Source organism: Chionomys nivalis, chromosome 4 (assembly GCF_950005125.1).
Source record: "Chionomys nivalis chromosome 4, mChiNiv1.1, whole genome shotgun sequence".
Classification (NCBI taxonomy): Eukaryota; Metazoa; Chordata; class Mammalia; order Rodentia; family Cricetidae; genus Chionomys; species Chionomys nivalis.
The window spans coordinates 115,970,980-115,989,678 of record NC_080089.1 but is presented as its reverse complement, the minus strand read 5'-3'; the positions used below and the strand labels follow the sequence as shown (position 1 = coordinate 115,989,678).

Sequence of the window (18,699 nt, the reverse complement as noted above, 5' to 3'; positions counted from 1 at the left end):
GAGGGCATCTTTGCCGTGAAGAAAGTTTGGCAGTGATGGATCACAGATCCTGCTCCGGCAGAGACCACCAACCACACCTTACATCTTATTAGACCTTCACTCACCTGCTAAACTCCAAGACATCTTCCTCCCTTTGACTTGAATTTCTCACTAGTAAAGTTATGACAGTAATGATTGCTGTTGGATCTCCTGCCCCAACATCCTCTGCTTCTAGTGTGACTATGTTCCTAAGGGCTATTTTACCTCAAGCCCTTCTCCATGCAATCAAGATAATACTACATAAGGTCAGGCAGTGGTGGCACACACCTTTAATCCCAGTGCTCAGAAGCAGGCAGAACTCTGAGTTCGAGGTCAGCCTGGTCTACAGAATGAGTTTCAGGATAGCTAGGGCTACACAGAGGAACCCAGTCTCAAAAAAAAACAAACCAAAAAAAAAACCCAAAAAACAAACAAACAAAAAAAAAACAAAGAAAAATTTGCAATAATTTTAATTTACCTAAATGAGTGGATGGATGGGTGGTCCTTAGATGCTGAAGACATAGAGCTCACAGGTCTCCACTTTCTTCAGAAATTCTCTAGTGTGTGGGTGTTCTTGCATACACACCACACAAACACACACACACACTATACAGTGTGTGTGTATGCCATAGTTACAGACGAGTGCTCCACACCCCACCCTGCCTGCCTTGGAACAGGAAGAGTTCAGATGAGATCCCTGAGGGAGATGCTTCCCCATCACCAGCAACATCTGGGCAACATCTGGCGAGCTATCCCAGGACAGGGAAATGCTTTTCTGCAGAAAATACATCACTTATTTGATTATATATTTTTTTCCCTTTAATCTCCTCCTCCTCCCGCTCGCCAGACTCCCTCGCCCATCACGTTCCCTGCTCTAAGCCCCCACTGCAGTCCGTGCCAACTCCCTGCCCTGCTTTCAGTCTCATCTGGTTTCCTGGATACAGAGCCCAGCAGGATGCAAACCCGGGTAGCCCCCCGAGAACCTCATTAACTCTAGAGTCCAGCCTTGCCCAGCTCCCTCATCAGCATCTTGCAGAATCCTAGGCAAGGAATGTGCAGCTGGCTGGGCTCTCTGGTCCAGTGCTCCCATCTTATGCATTGGAAACAGGAGCTGGCAAATAGATCTACACCTCAGCCATCATCAAAGCCCTTTCTGGGCTGGAGAGGTAGCTCAGCTGGCAGAGCTGGTTCGATCCCCAGCACTACTTAAACTCTTGAATGCTGGTACCTGATTGTCATCCCAGCACTCAGTTGGTAGAGGTCAGAGAATCAGAAAAGTCAAAGTCATCTTCAGTTGCACATTGAGTTTAGGAGAGATTCGGATACATCAGATGTGTCTCCAAGACTAAAAACCCTTCCGCTTCCAGGCGGTGGTGGCGCACGCCTTTAATCCCAGCACTAGGGAAGCAGAGGCAGGCGGATCTCTGTGAGTTCGAGGTCAGTCTGATCTACAGAGCAAGTTCCAGGGCAGGTTCCAAAGCTACAGAGAAACCCTGTCTTGAAATACCAAAACCAAAAAACCCTTTTTCTGGTGACAAGTAGGAAGGCTGGTGGTGCCAAGATATGTTTGGGCCACCAAGGGCTGCAAATCAGCAGGCACAGGGTGAGACCAGCTGACTGTCTGATAGTGGAAGTGTGTGTGGTCTGGAGGGACAGTTCTGCGACCACTCAGTCACCTGCAGAGACTGGTGTGCAGTTCTGTAGTGTAGTTGCTTTTTGGTTTGAGACAGACAGAGTTTGACTCTAACTCTGGTTGTCTCAGGAGCTGGGATTAAAGTGTCTAGAGTACTGGGATTGAAGGTGTGTGCCACCACGCCAGGCCATGTTTTTTTTTTTTTTTTTTTTCTCTTCTTTTTTTTTTTCTTCCTCCAAGACAGGGTTTTTCTGTGTAGCTCTGGCTATCCTGGAACTCGCTCTTTAGACCAGTCTGGCCTTGAACTCAGAGATCCGCCTGACTCTGCCTCCTGAGTGCTGGGATTATAGATATAAACCATCACACTCGGTTTACGTGTTTGCTTTTTGAAGCAAGGTTTTTTTTTTTTTTTTTTTTGGTTTTTCGAGACAGGGTTTTTCTGTGGTTTTGGAGCCTGTCCTGGAACTTGCTCTGTAGACCAGGCTGGTCTTGAACTCACAGAGATCCGCCTGCCTCTGCCTCCCAAGTGCTGGGTTTCATATACGTTGGCTGGTCTCAAACGGGCTTTCAAGATGGCAGGCAAGTCCCCTGCATCTTCGCCTAGCCGGGCAGACTATTACCTGAGCAGCCCCAGCCACCACAGCTTCAATATAAATTGTGCGTCAGGAATCTCATTTGCCCCTCAGACCCCAGATTACCACAGGTGAAGGGAATACCCGAACCTTGCCTGTTGTCTGTACATGTACACCCAGGGTTGAAGACCGAAGGGTCCCTACCCTTACCATTATCTGCACCCTAGAACCATTTAGGCGGGAAAGAAGGTCACCTCCCTACTGCATCGGGGGAGGGGAGAAAGGAATCCTGAGGGTTGGACTAGCCACTGACAACATTCATCTAGGACATTCTGAAGAACCCAGAATGCAGCGGGAGCCGGGCTGAGGGGGAGGGTCAAGCTTCCACGAAGGCTTCCCGGAGGAGGCAGTACACGCCGGGCCCTCCTAGGCGTAGCTGGGATTCCCTCAGGTGAGAGCAGAGAGGATGGAACGTTCCAGGCGGTGCAGACAGAATCCAAGACCGAAAACGCTCTAGGTACCGGACCTGCCGTGGGCCGAGGACTGGGGTGGTCTCATGATATAGAAGCTGCCTGCTAGAACACACTTTCTTCTGCCCAGTAGGACAGGCAGTTGGCTGCGAGCCTAGGGACGGTCTTGGCGGGAGCAGAGAAGGTAGCAGGGGCTCTAAATGGCTAGGATCCGGCCTAGGGGAAACCAAATTATTTTTGTTTTAAAAGAGGGATGGGGGCGGGGGAGCTGGTTCCAGCAATCTCTGCTTTAGGTATTGTTCGGGAGTAGGCTCTGGCCCGAGGGCAGAAGTGAAGGCCAGGCGCCAGGCCCTGGGACGACCTTTTCCGCCCTCTCTCCTCCATCCCTGGCTTGTCTCCTGTCTCGGTTCCCTTTCTGCGGGATCTGGGAATGAGACGGGTAGAGTGGGGGCCAGGGAAGGGTCGTCCAATTGGATTGGTACTAAACTGCCCCGGGCGGGCGGAGGCAGGGTGGGGGAGGAGCTCCCTCCGCTCGCTCGCAGCCTCAGTCTACCCAGTCTGCAGCTCGGGACTGTCGAGAGGTGGGCGGGCATCTCTAGGACCTGGCTCTGCACGGGGCTCGGCGGCGATCGGAGGAGCAGAGCAGCGGCGCTGCGGCCGGGTCAGAGTCCGCGGGGAGGCTCCGGGCGGGGGAGGGGGCGGCGCCTCCGGGGCGGGGCAGCGGGCTGCGCGAGCTGCGGGCTGCGGGGCGGCCTGGCGGGAGGCCCGGCGTGCGTCAGCGCCGTGAGCCCCGGAGTTTTCCACTGACGAGGAGGGCGGAGCTGCGGGCGGGGCCGGGGCTCAGCCAGTCTCTCCCGCCGCCGCGGCCGGACGCGCAGACCTGGCTCGGCTGCACCGACGGCGCTCGGCCGAGCGCACTGCGGGTCGCTGCGCGCGCTGCGACCCTGCGACGGGGACGAGGGTAGCCGCGGCGTCCTTGGCGAGCGTTGGCAGCGCAGGTAAGCTCCGGGGACCTTGAAATGCGACCGGCAGGGAACTGGGGCAGGGGTCGTCCAGCCCGAGTGGCGCTGTCACTCCGACCTCTTTTGCTTATCTTGGGTCCTCCCGAGGGGCCGCCGGGATCCGGACGCCTAGCCCGGCTGCAGATCGCGCACCCCGGGTGGGAGCCCACAGCTGCGGGGGGGCGCGAGCCCCAGGCTTCCCTTCCCTTCCCCCGCCCCGCTGCTGTTACCCCAAGATGCCCAGGCGCCCCAAAGCCGGGTGCAGGTGGCAGAGGGACGGGGCGCGCGTGCCCGGCGGCTGAGTTTCCTTTTGACCTAGTTGCCTGAGAACTTTTCAGAAGTTACTCGCGTGGCCGGGGCAGGTGACATTGGTCGTCTTCTCCTCGGGCTCCCTGGGGGGGGGGGCGAGAGTGCTGGAGCTGCGGCGTGTGCCGGGCGCCCCTGGCAGGCGGGGGTCAGGGAGGGCGTGGAGGGATGAGTGAGGAATGAGTGAGGCTCGGTGAGTCACGGACTCCGGGAGGGAGGGAGGGGGGCGGAGGATTGTGTCGTGCGTTCACCTGTCACCGTCACACGCAGAGGCCACTGCCGTGAGTCACGGGGCGCAGCTCCACCGGCTACCCGCGGGCACTCGTAGGCTCTCTCCCACGCACTTCTATTCCCTCTTCTGCAAGCATTTCCTCCCCTTCCTCAGTTTCCCCTCCCCGGGGGCCCTCTCGCCTTCTTCACGTACTGTAGAAATGCCCACACCACAGCAACAGCCACACACTTAGTCACTCGGGTTGCCGGTACAGTCACTCTCAGACGTAGCCCACATTCCTGACAGCAGAGGATCCGACCCTGTGCTCGGGCTGCCCACCCAGCACCTCCGGCCCGAAGTCTCAGCCCCATTGCCGGGAGTAAGTCTGCACTCCCTGCCCCCAAATCTTTGACAACCCCGCCCCCATCCCTCCCGCTGTCACCGAATCCACCCCTTTTTCTCCTCGGCCCTTGTCCTGTCAGTTCACCTGGCCCTGCCCTGTGTGTCGTACGGTCACACCCTCTCCCTCAGAGGTGCTGAGCCGCCTTTTAGCCAGGCAAATCTAGAATTGTCGGTCCATGCTTAACACCCTTGGGTGGCTTCCTGTGCCCTCGGGCTAACACAAGCCCTCTTAACTGCACCTCCACCAGAAGGCGCGCTTCTTGTCCTTGCTCCAGTCCCTGGACCGTGCTGTGTCCCTTCTGGAAATCTGCCAACGTCCCTTCCTCAGAGGGACCTGCAACAGGGACCCCAGTTGTACCCTTCCTGTACCTTCAGCTTGAGAGATGTTGGCTGTAGGTCTTCTTCCCTTGTGCACCAAGTGTCTGCCCACAATGCTTGACGGTCTTTTGGAAACTTAGCAAGAATTTGATTGAATGAATGAATGAATGAATGTGAAAAACGGGCTTAAGGCAGAGGAAGCACTGTCAGATAAAATTTTCCCTGGGTAGAAGAACCAAGTATTTCATATAGCCTGCAAACATTTGGCATTCACCCAGTGCAGGGCCCTCGAGGCTGAATCGAAAGAACTGTCCCCTCCCCCCCCCCGATCACTTTCGGAGGCACCGGTGGGGGAGGGGCATGTCAGTGTGCTTCCTGTCTGCCGTGTCTTGAGCTGCCCTGCACTTTGTTTCTGCGAGGTCCAAAACGGCTCCGAGGTGATCTCTCCGCAGCCCAGGAAGTCCTCCAGGAGGGTCTGGGGTCCTGTGACCCAAGGTGTCAGGGGTGGGAGCATGACTAGTCAGGACCTGGGGTTCTGAGGTCAAAGGACACATTCTTCAGATTCCTGGAAGGGGGATCGAGGTAGTTCGAGGTGCCCCCTCCCGAGTACCAGCCCTGGCTGGGGGCTGGGGCACATCGGTGGGCTGAGGCTTCCCACAGCTGCCCCTTGGTTGTCGGGGTGGAATAGCCTTCCCTGGATTCAGAGTACTAGATAGCTGTGGTCACTAGCCTGGGGTGACATTCCGTTCTCTGGGCTGTCAGTGCCTGTGTGTGGTGGCAGGAAGGGGGAGGCCCCAGATTCTCAGGCTGCTGCCATCCCGGAAGGAGCCTGGTTCTCTTTGATTCCGGGGCCTGTCTGTGGTGCTCTCAGGGAGTGTGGTGTCTCTGTCTGCGCCAGCTCCTGGGAATGGCTTTTCCTTCCTCCAGGTCCCTAGGACAGGACTCTGCTTACCCTGGGAACGGGATCTTGATTCCCGAGTAGCTGCCGCAGCCCCTCCCCCACGCCCTGACTCACCGTCTGGCACTTTTCTCGCGCTCTTCAGCTATCTTTCATTCCCTTTACTGACTTGGCCTCTTCCTGTCTCTGACTTCTCAGCCTCTGGATCCCAGGTGGCATCCTTCCCTCCTGCCCTCCCTCTGCTCAGACCCAGCCAGAGGTCCAGCCTGGAGCACAGCCTAACCTTTCTGGGATGTTCACAGCTTTGGATGTGAAAACTCTTTGGCCTTAGTTCTTATCTGGATACACTTGACTGTGGAGCCCTGGTCTGGGCTGCACCTCCCTCCCTGACATCTGTCTGTTTACTCTTGGGGAATGGGAGCCTCTGAGATGCCATCTCACCCTTGCCTGCAGCCCCAGTGAGCTTCCCTCCCTTGCCCTCAAAGCCACCTTTGAACACTGAGCTCTGACCCTGGCTGGGGGATGGGCATGTGTCCCCTCCTTAAATTAGCTTTCAGGAGCAGGAAAAAGTCACACGGAGACCCGTGAGCAAAGGACTGTCCTGACCGCTTGTTTGGGGCCAGGTTTACTATGGCTGAGGTTAGGGAGGCCACTACACTGTGGTTAGATAAGGAGAGAGCGCTGAGGAAAATCCAGGATCTCTGAGCCATTTCAGCCAGTCTGAACCGCCTACAAAAGACATTTTTCTGTTTCCGGCGGTTGGGGCATCCAAAATCAAGGCCCCAACCTGGCGTAGGCCCCTTCCTGATCTGTAGATGGGCACTATCTTACTGTTTCCTTATAATAGAGGGACAGGTCCTCCATCTCTTTGTTTAAAAATGATTTAATTTTTGTGTGTGAATGTTTTGCCTGATGTAGGTCTGTGTGTCATGTACATGCCTGCCTGATGCCTTTGAAAGCAAGAAGGGGTGTCATATCCCCTGAAACTGGAGTTACAGATGGTTGTGAGCCGCCATGTGAGTGCTGGGAATTGAATCCAGGACTTCTGGAAGAGAAGCCAGTGCTCCTAATTGCCCTTCAGCCACTCTCTTTTTTTAAGGAACTGAACCTAGGGTTTCATGTGGGCCAGATAGCTGAGCCGTGTCCCTGGCCCTCAGAGGTACAGGTCCGTGACAGGGTATGTCTGTCAACCCAGCATTTGGGAGGGAGATGAGGAATTGAGACCATCTTGGGCTACAGGAGACCCTTTCTCACTCAAGATACTGTTATTTCCCAAAGCTCCTGCTTCCAAGGCCGTTACACTGGAGATTAATCTTCAGTAGAGGAGTATTTTTGTTGGAAAGTGTTCTTTTTTTTTTTTTTTTTTTTTTCTTTTTTGAGACAGGGTTTCTCTGTGGCTTTGGAGTCTGTCCTGGAACTAGCTCTTGTAGACCAGGCTGGCCTCGAACTCACAGAGATCCGCCTGCCTCCCGAGTGCTGGGATTAAAGGCGTGCGCCACCACCGCCCGGCTTGGAAAGTGTTCTGTCCATAGCAGTACCCCTGAAAAGGCAGAAGCGGGGAGCTTTTGAGGTTTGTTTGGAGATGCCTTTTTGGGGGAGGGGGTTTACTCTGTAAATCAGTTTGGCCTGAAACTCCAGGCAGTTCTCATGCCTCACCTGGGACTTTATAGATTCAAGCTGTGGATTCTGGAAGGATGTAAGGCTGGGCTGTTCCAGTCTGTGCAGAAGCCAAGGAGGTTGGCAGGGACAGGGTCGTGTGAGGAACTACGTAGTGTTGCTCAGCATGGGGCCTGCAAGGTAGCGTCTTCATTCTACCCTGGTTGTGGGGTCTAGGGCGACTCAAGAGAGGGATGGGTGGTAGCAGGTGGGGGCAGAGACATGGAACAGGTGGTAAACTGCACACTTGTGTTGAGAAGCTAGCTCAGGGCTTTGCGCAAGCACCTCACCACGGAGCTATACCATCAGCCCAAATTTTGATAGATAGTGACCTGCATAGAAACACACACACACAGTATAGGAATATAAAAAGTACAGCTAGAGGAATTTTAAAACAAACTACCTTGAACATCAATCTTCCCATACTTCTCCCAGGACCCCTGCACAACTGTCCGCAGTACACACTCCTCCTGCTGCCTTCTCTAGCCTGGCTGTGGAGAGGGCAGAGACAATTGGGGTCCCCACCGACTGGTTCTACTTTCTGATAATATTGGTCCGTGTTTCTTGGTGCACTCACTCGTCTGTGTTTAGTCTCATGAGTCCTAGAGCTGATTGTTTTTTGCACACTCAATGAGCACAAATCACTGAGAGAGAACTTGATGGGTATTGATTCCTGTACACCTCCCAGTCCTAGAGGTTCTAATTTGTTTTCTTTGCTTTGAGACACTGTATCTCATAGCTGAGGCTGATCTTGAACTCTTAATTCTCCTGCCTCTACCTCCCAAGTGCTGGGATATCAGGTGTGCACCGCCCTGCCTGGTCTCTGGGGACTCAAGACCATTGGAGACAGTGATGTTAAGGAATTTGCCCAGGATGGCCCAGCCAATAACCAGGCCAGGGTTCAAATTTAGCCAATGAATTCTGGCACTGGTTAGCCACTAGGATACCTCCAGAATCTCTGCCTGCTCTGTGTGAACTCCAGGACTGAGCACTGCCTGGGTATGGGTGCAAGAAGGGTTGGGGGAGGACTGGGGAGGGGTGGCTGCAGGTTTCTGGCTTGAGCAACTGGGTGGGTGGCAGTGCTGTTGCTAAGACAGGGAACACAGGAAGAGGAACAGATGGCATGGGGGATGGGGAACAGACAGGGTTCAATTTGGGGCCTGGGAATTATGTATTTCCAGGGGAAATGGGCCCTTGGTCTTGGTGTCTCAGAGATGGACCTTTTGTCTTATGAACAGCACCTGGAATTAGAGAAAAGGATGGTGTGTGTGTGTGTCGTGTCCCATGCTTTGGACTGTGATGGTGGCCGTGACAGGATGTTTAGGGGCTGCCTGTCAGCTTGTGTGTATGAGTGTGTCTGTGGTCAGGGTGCCTGGCTCATGCCCAAACATCTCCTGGGAGAGCCTACAGGTCAACCGAGCTGTTTGTGTTTGCGGTTTGACTCTGGGAAGGGGGGTAGCCAAGGCTGAGAAGCTGCCCCGGAAACACCTGTCATCCTCTCTCCCCCAGGTCCAGGGTGGGGTCTTGGCCTGGTTCTCCCATGCCTGCCGTGGAGGCTGTCACTTCCATGAGTACTTTTATCCATTGAGTGGGCTGACAGCTGGTGCCCTCAGATCAGGGGCTTGCAGGAAGGCTTGGAATAGGGCATGACACCGTAGGAATGACAGACACCTCAGTGGAGAAGACCCTTACAGCTTCCCTGCCCCTTTCACTTCCTGTGATGGTGCTGGGGGAGGGGTCCCAGCTGTGGCCATTCAGCCCTGAAGGAGTGAGTTCCACAGGACTCTAGCCAGTCAGTCACGCAGCATTAGCTTCCCTCAGCCCACATTCTCTGGTCCCCAAGTCCTGGAGGGAGGGGCTGTTACTGGTTCAAGCCCTGGGAGTTAGGGAAGGCATTTTCACCCCCTCCCCCCCAGCCTGACTGGTGAGTGACCGCACCCTGCCAGAGGTCCAGAAAAGCCACAAGTAAGGGAGGCTTGGATTGCAGCTTTCTGGGTCAGTCTCACTATTAGAGGTTTTGTTTTGTTTTAAGGAGAATTAACCATGTTAGAGTAGAAGGCAAAACATAGGTGGATTGTGAGATCAAAGTATCCTGCCTGCAGTCCAGCCTAGAGCAGGGGACTTTTTCTCCTGTGGCATGGGACTTTCTGAGGGAAACTCTAAGAAGCTCCATCCTGGGGAGGGGAGGGGCTTGGGGAAGTCCTTCTGCCTGGAGTGGAGCCAATGTCAAACCCAGTGGCTACTCCCAGAGTGCCTAGTCAGCCTGGCCGTCAGTGGGCAAGGTGGCGGGCCTTTGCAGTGGAGGAGCGCTGCCCTTAGAGGCAGGCTGTGCAGATGGCCGCTGCAGAAGCCCTGCACACAAGCACACAAAGGCACACAGACCCGAGTGCCTGTGAGTCAGCCTCCAAGATTCCTGGGAGGATGAGCCAGGGCAGGCTGAGTTCTGTCAGTCCATCTGTCAGTCTGTCTGCCTTCTGGCTCTGCTGGTGTGTGTGTGTGTGTGTGTGTGTGTGTGTGTGTGTGTGTGTGTGTGTAGGAGGCAGTGGGAAGGTACCTGGCTGCTGGTGGTGTGTGTGCGCCAGCATGTGTGTGTGTGTGTGTGAGGCAGTGGGAAGGTACCTGGCTGTTTTCCCGAGAAGGCTTGCTATCAGGGCCGGGTCTTGGGAGGTCAAAGTCTCTGGGATTAGAGTCATTTGATGGAGAGGTGCTATGTTGTCTGGTTCTGGTTCTGAAGACCCTGCTGGTGAGCCTACCATGAGCCTGAAGCTTCTGGCAGGACTGGAGGGCCCAGATGGAGTTTGGGGTACACCATGAGGTGAGCCAGGATGGGGAAGCATGGTTAGGCTGGGAGCCTGCTGCTCAGAGATCTCTTCTCTTTCCAGGTCATCTGTCCTCCACTCCTAGAGCCCCTCCGTACCACCATGGCTGGGTTACTGAAGAGGAAGTTTGACCAGCTGGAAGACGACTTCTTCAGCTCCAGCTCCTCCTCCTCCTCCGGCAGTCTCTCTTTCTCCTCCTCCCCCGGTTCTTCTGTCTTCCCTGCCTGGAACTCAGATGAGGAGGGACCATGTGGTCAGGCACTCCAGCCCGATCAGGACTCCAGTGGCCTCCAGAGTTTCACTCGTGAGTCTTCCGTCCTGGGAGCCCCTCCCCACACACATACCCTTTCCTTCTCCAAAGGTGAAATTGCCCTTTGCAGCCTTGGGGTGCCTCTCCTACTTTCTCCTAGCCAGAGACACCTGGGCCTGCCTTGACTTCCCTTTGACCTTGGGAGTCCTGGGGCTCTGAGGCCTTCCTAAGGGGCTGTCTTCTGTTGCCTTTCTAGTTTCCCAGTACACCTGCCCTCCCAGGAACCCAGCTGGAGTTGGTCCTGCATCTTCTATCTCCTGTGTACATGGCCTGCTGAGCCACTTCCTTCTTGTTTTACTGCTTTTTAGCTTTTTTCTGAAGGGTTTTTCCTGATTAGTTCCCCCCGCCCCAGTCTTGAGGACAGAATCCCGTATAGCCCAAGTTGTCCTCCAACTTGCCTCCATAGTACAGGGATTATAGAAGTGCCCCGCCATGGCTAGAATCAAGGTCTCCTGTGTAGTCTCAGGGCAGGCTTGTTTATAAGTGAGACGTGATGGCGGATGCCTTTAATTCCACCACTGAGAGGCAAAGCCTCATGGATCTCTGAGTCCAAGGCCAACCTGGTGTATGTATCAGGTTCTAGGCCACAAGAGGACCTTAGCAACCATATTAGACGGCTCACAATCACCTGTACCTCTAGCACTAGGGATCAGACACCTTCTAACAGGGGCACCTGCATGCAGGGCATACACTCACATGTACTTATTAAAAGTAAATAAGCTTTTTTTTTTCTTTTTAAATAGCACTAGCGAGGTGGCTTAGCAGGTAAAGGTGCTTGCCCCCAAGCCTGATGACCTGAGTTCAACCCCTGGAACCCACATGGGAGAGCCAACTAAATATGTAATCAATAACTTAGAAACAGAAAGATTAAGTCTTCTGAAGAACACTTAAACTATCAAGGAAAACATCAATAAGTGTTTTTTTTTTAATTTATGTGTGTGAATACCATGTGTATACCATGTGCATGCTATACCTGAGGAGACCAGAAGAGGGCGTTAGAACCCTTGGAACTGGAGTTGTGTTGGTTATGAGCAACCGTGTGGGTGCCCGTGCTCTTAACTGTTGAGCCATTTCTTCAGTGCCTCGATACATTTAAACACAGAATTATTGCCTTTATTACATGTAAAGAACGCTTAGCAAATGCACAAAAATTACAGAAAACTGTAATTGGTTGATAGTGATGGCGGGGTGCTTAATCTTCTTATGCGGTCCTTTGGACTGATGTACAACAGTAAGCCAATGTTGACTTGGGTGCCGCCTTCAGTTTCTCCACATCACCCAGGCCTCTGGGTGGAGGGAATGGCGGGTAAGCATCTTCCTAGAAATGATACCGCACGGAGAACTTACTTTCTGCCCGTCTCCTCGTCTCTTCCAGCCCCATCCATCCTGAAGCGGGCTCCGCGGGAACATCCGGGTCGCGTGACCTTCGATGGCATCACTGTCTACTATTTCCCACGGTGCCAGGGATTCACCAGTGTGCCCAGCCGTGGTGGCTGCACCCTGGGCATGGCTCCTCGCCACAGCGCCTGCCGCCTGTTCTCCTTAGCTGAGTTTACACAGGAGCAGGTCCGCGCTCGGCGTGAGAAGCTCCGACAGCGGCTGAAGGAGGAGAAGCTGGAGACGCTGAGGTGGAAGGTATGGAGACCCATGGAGTCGGTCTGCACATGCTCAGTGTCAGGGCAGGTGTACAAAGAGGGTAGAGAGGACTGCGGCTATAACTCGGGCAAATAGAATGTTTGCCGAATGTATAGGAGGTCCTGGCATCCGTTAGCAGCACCGCATAAACCAGGCATCCTGGTGCAGAACTTGGGAGGTGGGAGCTGAGGAGTAAGAAGTTCAAGGTCATCCTCAGCTACCTAGCAAGTTTGAGGCCAAGGCCCTGTCAAAAGAAAAGTAGGCAGTTTCAGACGAGAGTCAGGCCTGAAGCATAATGCTTGAGTTGTTCTAGACTTCCTAGGGTTGGAGACAGAGCTGACATTGCTAGTATGTGTGTCTGGTTAGAGAAGGGGTTTTGTGTCTGACCTAGGACAACATGGTTGACACATCTGTTAAATCTCTCGCATCCTTCCTGTGTGCGTAGCTTTCCGTGGCTGGAGTTCCAGAGACAGGGGCAGGCGTGCCCCTCACGGCGGACGCCATCCCTGACGCCTCTGTGGAGGATGACCTGGCAGCGGCTGTAGCGGGTGGCCGCTTGGAGGAAGTGAATTTCCTGCAGCCCCATCCACCTCGGCAGCGACGGGCCCTACTTCGTGCTTCGGGTGTCCGAAGGATCGACCGAGAAGAGAAGCGGGAGCTGCAGGCACTGCGCCAGTCGCGGGAGGACTGTGGCTGTCGCTGTGATGGAGTCTGTGACCCCGAGACTTGCAGTTGTAGCCTGGCCGGGATCAAATGCCAGGTGTGCAGCTGGACTGGGGAGAATGGGGGTGGGGTATGCCTGCTATGTTCAAGATCTCTGGGTTAAATCCCTACCCCCACTACCTAAACAAAACCATCAAAAAAAAAAAAATCCTCCAAATATGGTGGCGCATACTTTTAGTCCCGGCAGAGGCAGGCGGGTCTCTGTAAAGTCAAGGCCAGCCAGGTCTATACATACTAAGTTCTAGGCCAGCCAAGGCTACACAGTGAGACCCTGTTTCAAGCCAGGCTTTGGTGGCACGTGTCTTCAACCCCAGCACTAGGGAGGCACAGGGAGGTGGATCTCAGAGTTCAAGGCCAGCCTGGTCTACAGAGTGAATTCCTGAACAGCCAGGGCCACACAGAGAAACCCTGTCTCAAAAAAACAAAACAAAAAGCAGAACCTTGGCGCACGCCTTTAATCCCAGCACTCGGGAGGCAGAGGCAGGCGGATCTCTGTGAGTTCGAGACCAGCCTGGTCTACAAGAGCTAGGTCCAGGACAGGCTCCAAAACCACAGAGAAACCTTGTCTCGAAAAACCAAAAAAAAAAAAAAAAAAGCAGAACCTACTGGATTTGGTGGGGTGGAGAGCTGAGCCGGCGGGCTTTAAGCACCCACTGAGTCCTGACTTGTGCGTTGTCTTTCTCTGCAGATGGATCACACATCCTTCCCCTGTGGCTGCTGCAGTGAGGGCTGTGAGAACCCCAATGGCCGTGTGGAATTCAATCAGGCAAGAGTTCAGACACACTTCATCCATACACTCACCCGCCTGCAGATGGAGCAGGGTGCCGAGAGCCTGGGGGACCTGGAGTCTCCCGTCCAGGACAGTCCCGTTGAACAAGCCCTGGTTTCCCCCTTTCCGTTGGCCAAGCCCCCCGTGAGCGGTGAGTTGGGAGAAAACAGCTGCAGCAGTGACGTGACCGACTCTTCCGCATCCTCGTCCTCCGGCGGCAGCGAGCCTCCGGACCACCTCGCCTGCCCCAGCCTGCCGGGTCCCAGCTTCAGGTCTGGCGTGGATGAAGACAGCCTGGTGCAGATCCTGAATTTCAGTGACTCTGACCTCGGTGTTGAGGAGGAAGAGGAGGAGGAGGAAAGGGGTGTGGGTAACTTGGATAACCTCAGCTGTTTCCATCTGGCCGACATCTTTGGTGCCGGTGACCCCAGCAGCCTGGCCAGCTGTACTCACAGCCAGTCTTACTCTAGCCTTGCGTCGGGCATCCTGGATGAGAATGCCAACCTGGACGCCAGCTGCTTCCTGAACAGTGGACTTGAAGGGTTGAGGGAAGGTAGTCTCCCTGGCGGTTCCGGGTCCCCTGGGGTGGAGGCCGCGCAGAGTGGCTCCTGGGACCTCAGCTTATCCTCCTGTGACTCTTTTGAGCTGCTCCAGGCTCTGCCGGACTATAGTCTGGGTCCTCACTATACTTCCCGCAGGGTATCTGGCAGCCAGGACAGCCTTGAGGCCCTCCACCCCTTGCCCAGCTTCTCTCCTCCAAGGGATGCCAGCTCTTGTTTCCTGGAGTCACTCATGGGCCTGTCAGAGCCGGTTACCGATGTCCTGGCACCCCTTCTGGAGAGCCAGTTTGAGGACACTGCTTTGGCACCTTTGGTGGAGCCTGTGCCAGTGTAAGGACCAAGGTGCCATTTCCCTGCCTCCAGAGCCCTGTTGCTGCTTTTTGTGTGATTTTGGGGTTCCCCAAGGTCTTTGTATGTATGTAACGGTCTCCCGTGGGCTGGTCCTGGCCATGGGTGCTGAATGCACCCTCTTATTTTTACATTAACACTCTGAAGTTATTTATTTTTTTATTTTTTTATTCTGTACTAAAGAGAGGGGGCAGGGAGGGGTGTCCCTCTTTCAATGCCTGGTCTCTTTGTATTCAAACAGAGGTCTTCCACCTCCCAGTGTGTCCCAGAAGGAGGAAGAGGGGCGGGGCTCTCCTGGAGCCTCAGGAACTGTCTTTCTGCACTGTGATAGGTTCCTTGTCCCAAGACAGCAACAGGGCTGAGAGCAGAGGCTTATGGGTTCCTCTGAAGCCTAGGAACTAGATCTTCTGGACTGTGAAGATGTAATTTATTCCTGTAATTTATTTGGGGACTGCGGGCGGCATCAGTGGTCGAGCCTCTCTGGCAGGTGGGCAGTGTTGGGGCAGAACCCCTTCAGTGTGCGCTACCTGCCTGGGCCTTGGTGTGGACTGCGTGGGTTTGAGCCTGTTACCCACGTCAGCTGCCTGGCTCCTGAGCTGAGGGTGTGCGCTGCACCAGCCTTGACCAAAAACCTCTTTTGCCCCTGCCTGGCTACTACTTGTCCTGTGCCCGGTTCCCTTTTCCCCCAAGGCCATGGGTTATAGAGCCCGTTCCTGTAGGATGGGAAGCCAGAGGCCCCAAGGAGGGGCAACGGGCCTGCCTTAGGGCATGAAGCGTACCCCAAAGTGTGCCCCATCACTGTCTCAGGGCTTTCTGGGCACTGAACTCCACCCTTTGCCCACCATGTGCCCCTCGGCCAGTTGGCAGGGGGTGGCTCTTGTTGAGGGCTTTTATGCCTTTCATTAGCTGACGTTGGATTTTGTATGCATTTTTATATTGTCTCTAAGTGTCAGAACTATAATTTATTCATTTCTTTGTATGTGTGTGTGTGCCAAGAGACACAGGCTCAGGCCCTGCTCTTTGCCCAGGAGGCCTTGCCAGCCTGTGTGCTTGTGGGAACACATTGTACCTGAGCTGACAGGTACCAATAAAGACGCTCTATTTTTAAGTGTGGTCTCTGTGGTGGGGTGGGGAGCATGGTGCACCCCCAGGGAGCAGTGGGGCCGGACATTGCAGGGTAGCATGGACAGCCGCTGGCCGAGCTGATGCCACAGGGCCAGCGCATTGGGCTTTCTTCCAGGCGGGCCAGTCAGCCTGGAAGCAGAAAGCCAGCTAAGAGGTTGGCTTGGCAAATGGAAGTTTTCCCTCTGCCTTAACCCATTCCTCCGCAGTGCTGTCTGGGCCGCAGCGGGGAATTGTAAGGCGACAGAATTGTTGCTTAGACTGGGCAAGAGCACCCTCCTTTGCATACATACACACTGGTCTGGGCCCTGGCCCAGAAGCTACTGTCTTGGTCCAGGAAGGGCAGGGCAGTAAGATGTGGCTACGGGAGGCCTGGCCTGGTGACAGGGATCAGCAGCTGTAGTCCCTGGGGACTTGTGCTTGCTCCGGAAGTGTCTCTACCAGCCAGACCTGTCAGACCTGTCCCAAGGCAGCCAGAATAGGCCTTAGGCCAGTGGTGCAGGCCAGGCTGCCCCTTGCTCTGGAGAATCCCAGTCTGGAGCTTGAAGGGACTTGCAGAGTTCTCCACGGAATGACCTCAGGCACCCCTGCCTATGCTCCAGCCCCCTACTGTGCGCTACCCGGCTCACTCCCTGGTGAGGGACTGTGCAGATTGCTGGGTTTCTCCAATCCTGTGCAATGACTACTCTACCCGGGCAGCAGCTCGAAAGCCTGTGAGCACACTGATACCCATTCTGTTTCTCTCTGACCCTTTCTCTTTCTTTGTTTGCGCTGGTGTTTTGCCTGCATGTATGTGTCAGGGTGTCAGAGATCTTGAGTTAGACAGTTGTGAGCTGCCATGTGGGGTGCTGGGAATTGAATCTGGTCCTCTGAAAGAGCAGTCAGTGTTCTTAACCACTGAGCCATCTCTCCAGCCCTGAGACAGGGTTTCTCTGTAGCTTTGGAGCCTGTTGTGTGTGAAACTTGCTCTATAGACCAGGCTGGCCTTGAACACAGAGATCTGGGATTAAAGGCATGTGCCACCACGGCCTGAGGGCTTGGATCACTGCCTGCAGAGGGGCCACGTGTAGTGTACTGGCTTAGCTTATTAAACTTCTCAGAGTAGAGTCTCCTGGTACGTTCTGACCTACCTCCTCACCCCTTCCATCACCAGGGCCTGGAGACCCTTGTGCAGAGATGGCGCTAGCATGCAGCATTGTGTCTCTTCTGAGAGTGCCTGGTGACAGCCCCTACAGGCTCCTCCACAGACTCCGTCCCTGCTCCGCTCAGACTGAGGCCTTTAATTCCCATCTAGGGTCACAGGGTCAGTTCTGGGAGTTTTGTTTAAATGGAGACAGATAAAACATGATTAATATCAATCTCTTACAGCAGCACGCTCCCAAAACTCAAACACAGACCACCTAATAAACCTGTCCCAACAACCCTGTTATCAAACAGCAGAGGAAAAAGACCTGGTCATCCCTGTCGGAGAGAGGGTAGCATTCTAGATCCATGCACATGGTCAGCAGTGTTACACAAAGGCCGGGGCCGGGGCTGGAGTGCACAATGGAGTATCAGCCGGGCACCCTCACGGCCCTGGGTTCTAGCTCCAGCACCGGAAGAAAGATGGAAAACAAGATTTAGCAGCCATCCAGGCAACTGAAGGTCTAAAACTCTCTTGTCAGGTAGCTGAGGGTGACCTTGAACTCCAGATCCTCCTGCCAATACCTCCCAAGTCCTGGGATTATAGGAAGTTGTCCCGACACACACACACACACACACACACACACTCCCCCTCTGAGACAAGGTCTCATGTAGCCCAGGTTGTACCTGCTTTGTTGTGGACGGTGATGTCAATCTCCACTTCCCCAGTGCTGGAATAGTAGGTCATCCATCGCCACCATACATCTACGTTCTACCCACACTGAGGCCTTTATTTTGAGACTGCTTTATTCATTAATTCAGTCAGCCTATTTTTATTTTGTGTATAAACACGAGCTTACGCATGCCGCAATTCTTGTGTGGAGGTCAGAGGACAACTTGTGCAAATTGATTCTTTCCCACTACATGGGACCTAGGGATTCAAGTCAGGTCATCAGAGTTGGGACAGGAACCTTTACCTGCTGAGCTGTCTCACTAGCTTCAGTCTTTGGTCTTGAGACTGCAACCAGCTTCAGAGCCCTGACTGACCTGGAACTCCCTATGCAGACCGGGCTGGCCTGGAAGTTTTCTTTAGAATATAGCAATATGCTTAAAAGGGAAGCCCATCCTTTTTCTTCTTTTTAGAGACAGGGTTTTTCTCTGTGTGGTAGCTCACTCACTGGAACTCACTCTGTCGATCAGGCTGGCCTTCAATTCAGAGCTCCACTTGCCTCTGCCTCCTAAATGCTGCTGGGATTAAAGGCACACACTACCAGATGAGACCTATCCTTTTCAACAGCGCCCAAGAATTCCTAACTATTGAGCTAGCTATCAGTAAACATGGGTAAGCACATCATTATTCAATTTAAGGGTAGAAGGTGAGTTTAGGGGTACTGTGTGTACCTGGGGATCATGACACCCTCACTTCCAACCCATTACCAAAAATGATTTTCTAGATATTACTGGCAAAGGATGATGCAAGATTCGGGAGATGGAGTCTTTCTTTTTTGAGATGGGGTCTTACGTAGCCCAAGATCACTCAGTTAGGATGAGCTTGACCTTCCAAAGTGCTGGGGTTCCAGGTGTGACTTATGTGTGCTGGGGGTGTGTGTCAAACTCAGGACGTCATGCACACTGAACAAGGGGTCCACCAGCTAAGTCACATCCCCTGCCCTGGGAGGGGCCTCCAGATACCCAGTTCAGAGTCCCCACTTCCCCCCATCCCCCCAAGGCTGGACTGACCCATAATTCCATCCTGAGAAACTGGGAGAGGTGTACTGGGAACCCAGCAAAGGTGAGTTCTCTTAG

The 18,699-nt window shown here is 54.1% G+C and overlaps 1 protein-coding gene across 1 annotated transcript; it reads left to right on the top strand.

Moving 5' to 3' along the window:
• The first annotated feature begins 3,578 nt into the window (after positions 1-3,578).
• Positions 3,579-15,742, top strand: Csrnp1 (cysteine and serine rich nuclear protein 1). Its single transcript, XM_057767461.1, has 5 exons — positions 3,579-3,691; positions 10,368-10,608; positions 11,990-12,249; positions 12,695-13,009; positions 13,661-15,742. Exons 2-5 carry the CDS (start codon positions 10,407-10,409, stop codon positions 14,633-14,635), a joined length of 1,752 nt encoding a protein of 583 aa, XP_057623444.1. The 5' UTR covers positions 3,579-3,691; positions 10,368-10,406; the 3' UTR covers positions 14,636-15,742.
• Positions 15,743-18,699: the final 2,957 nt, after the last annotated feature.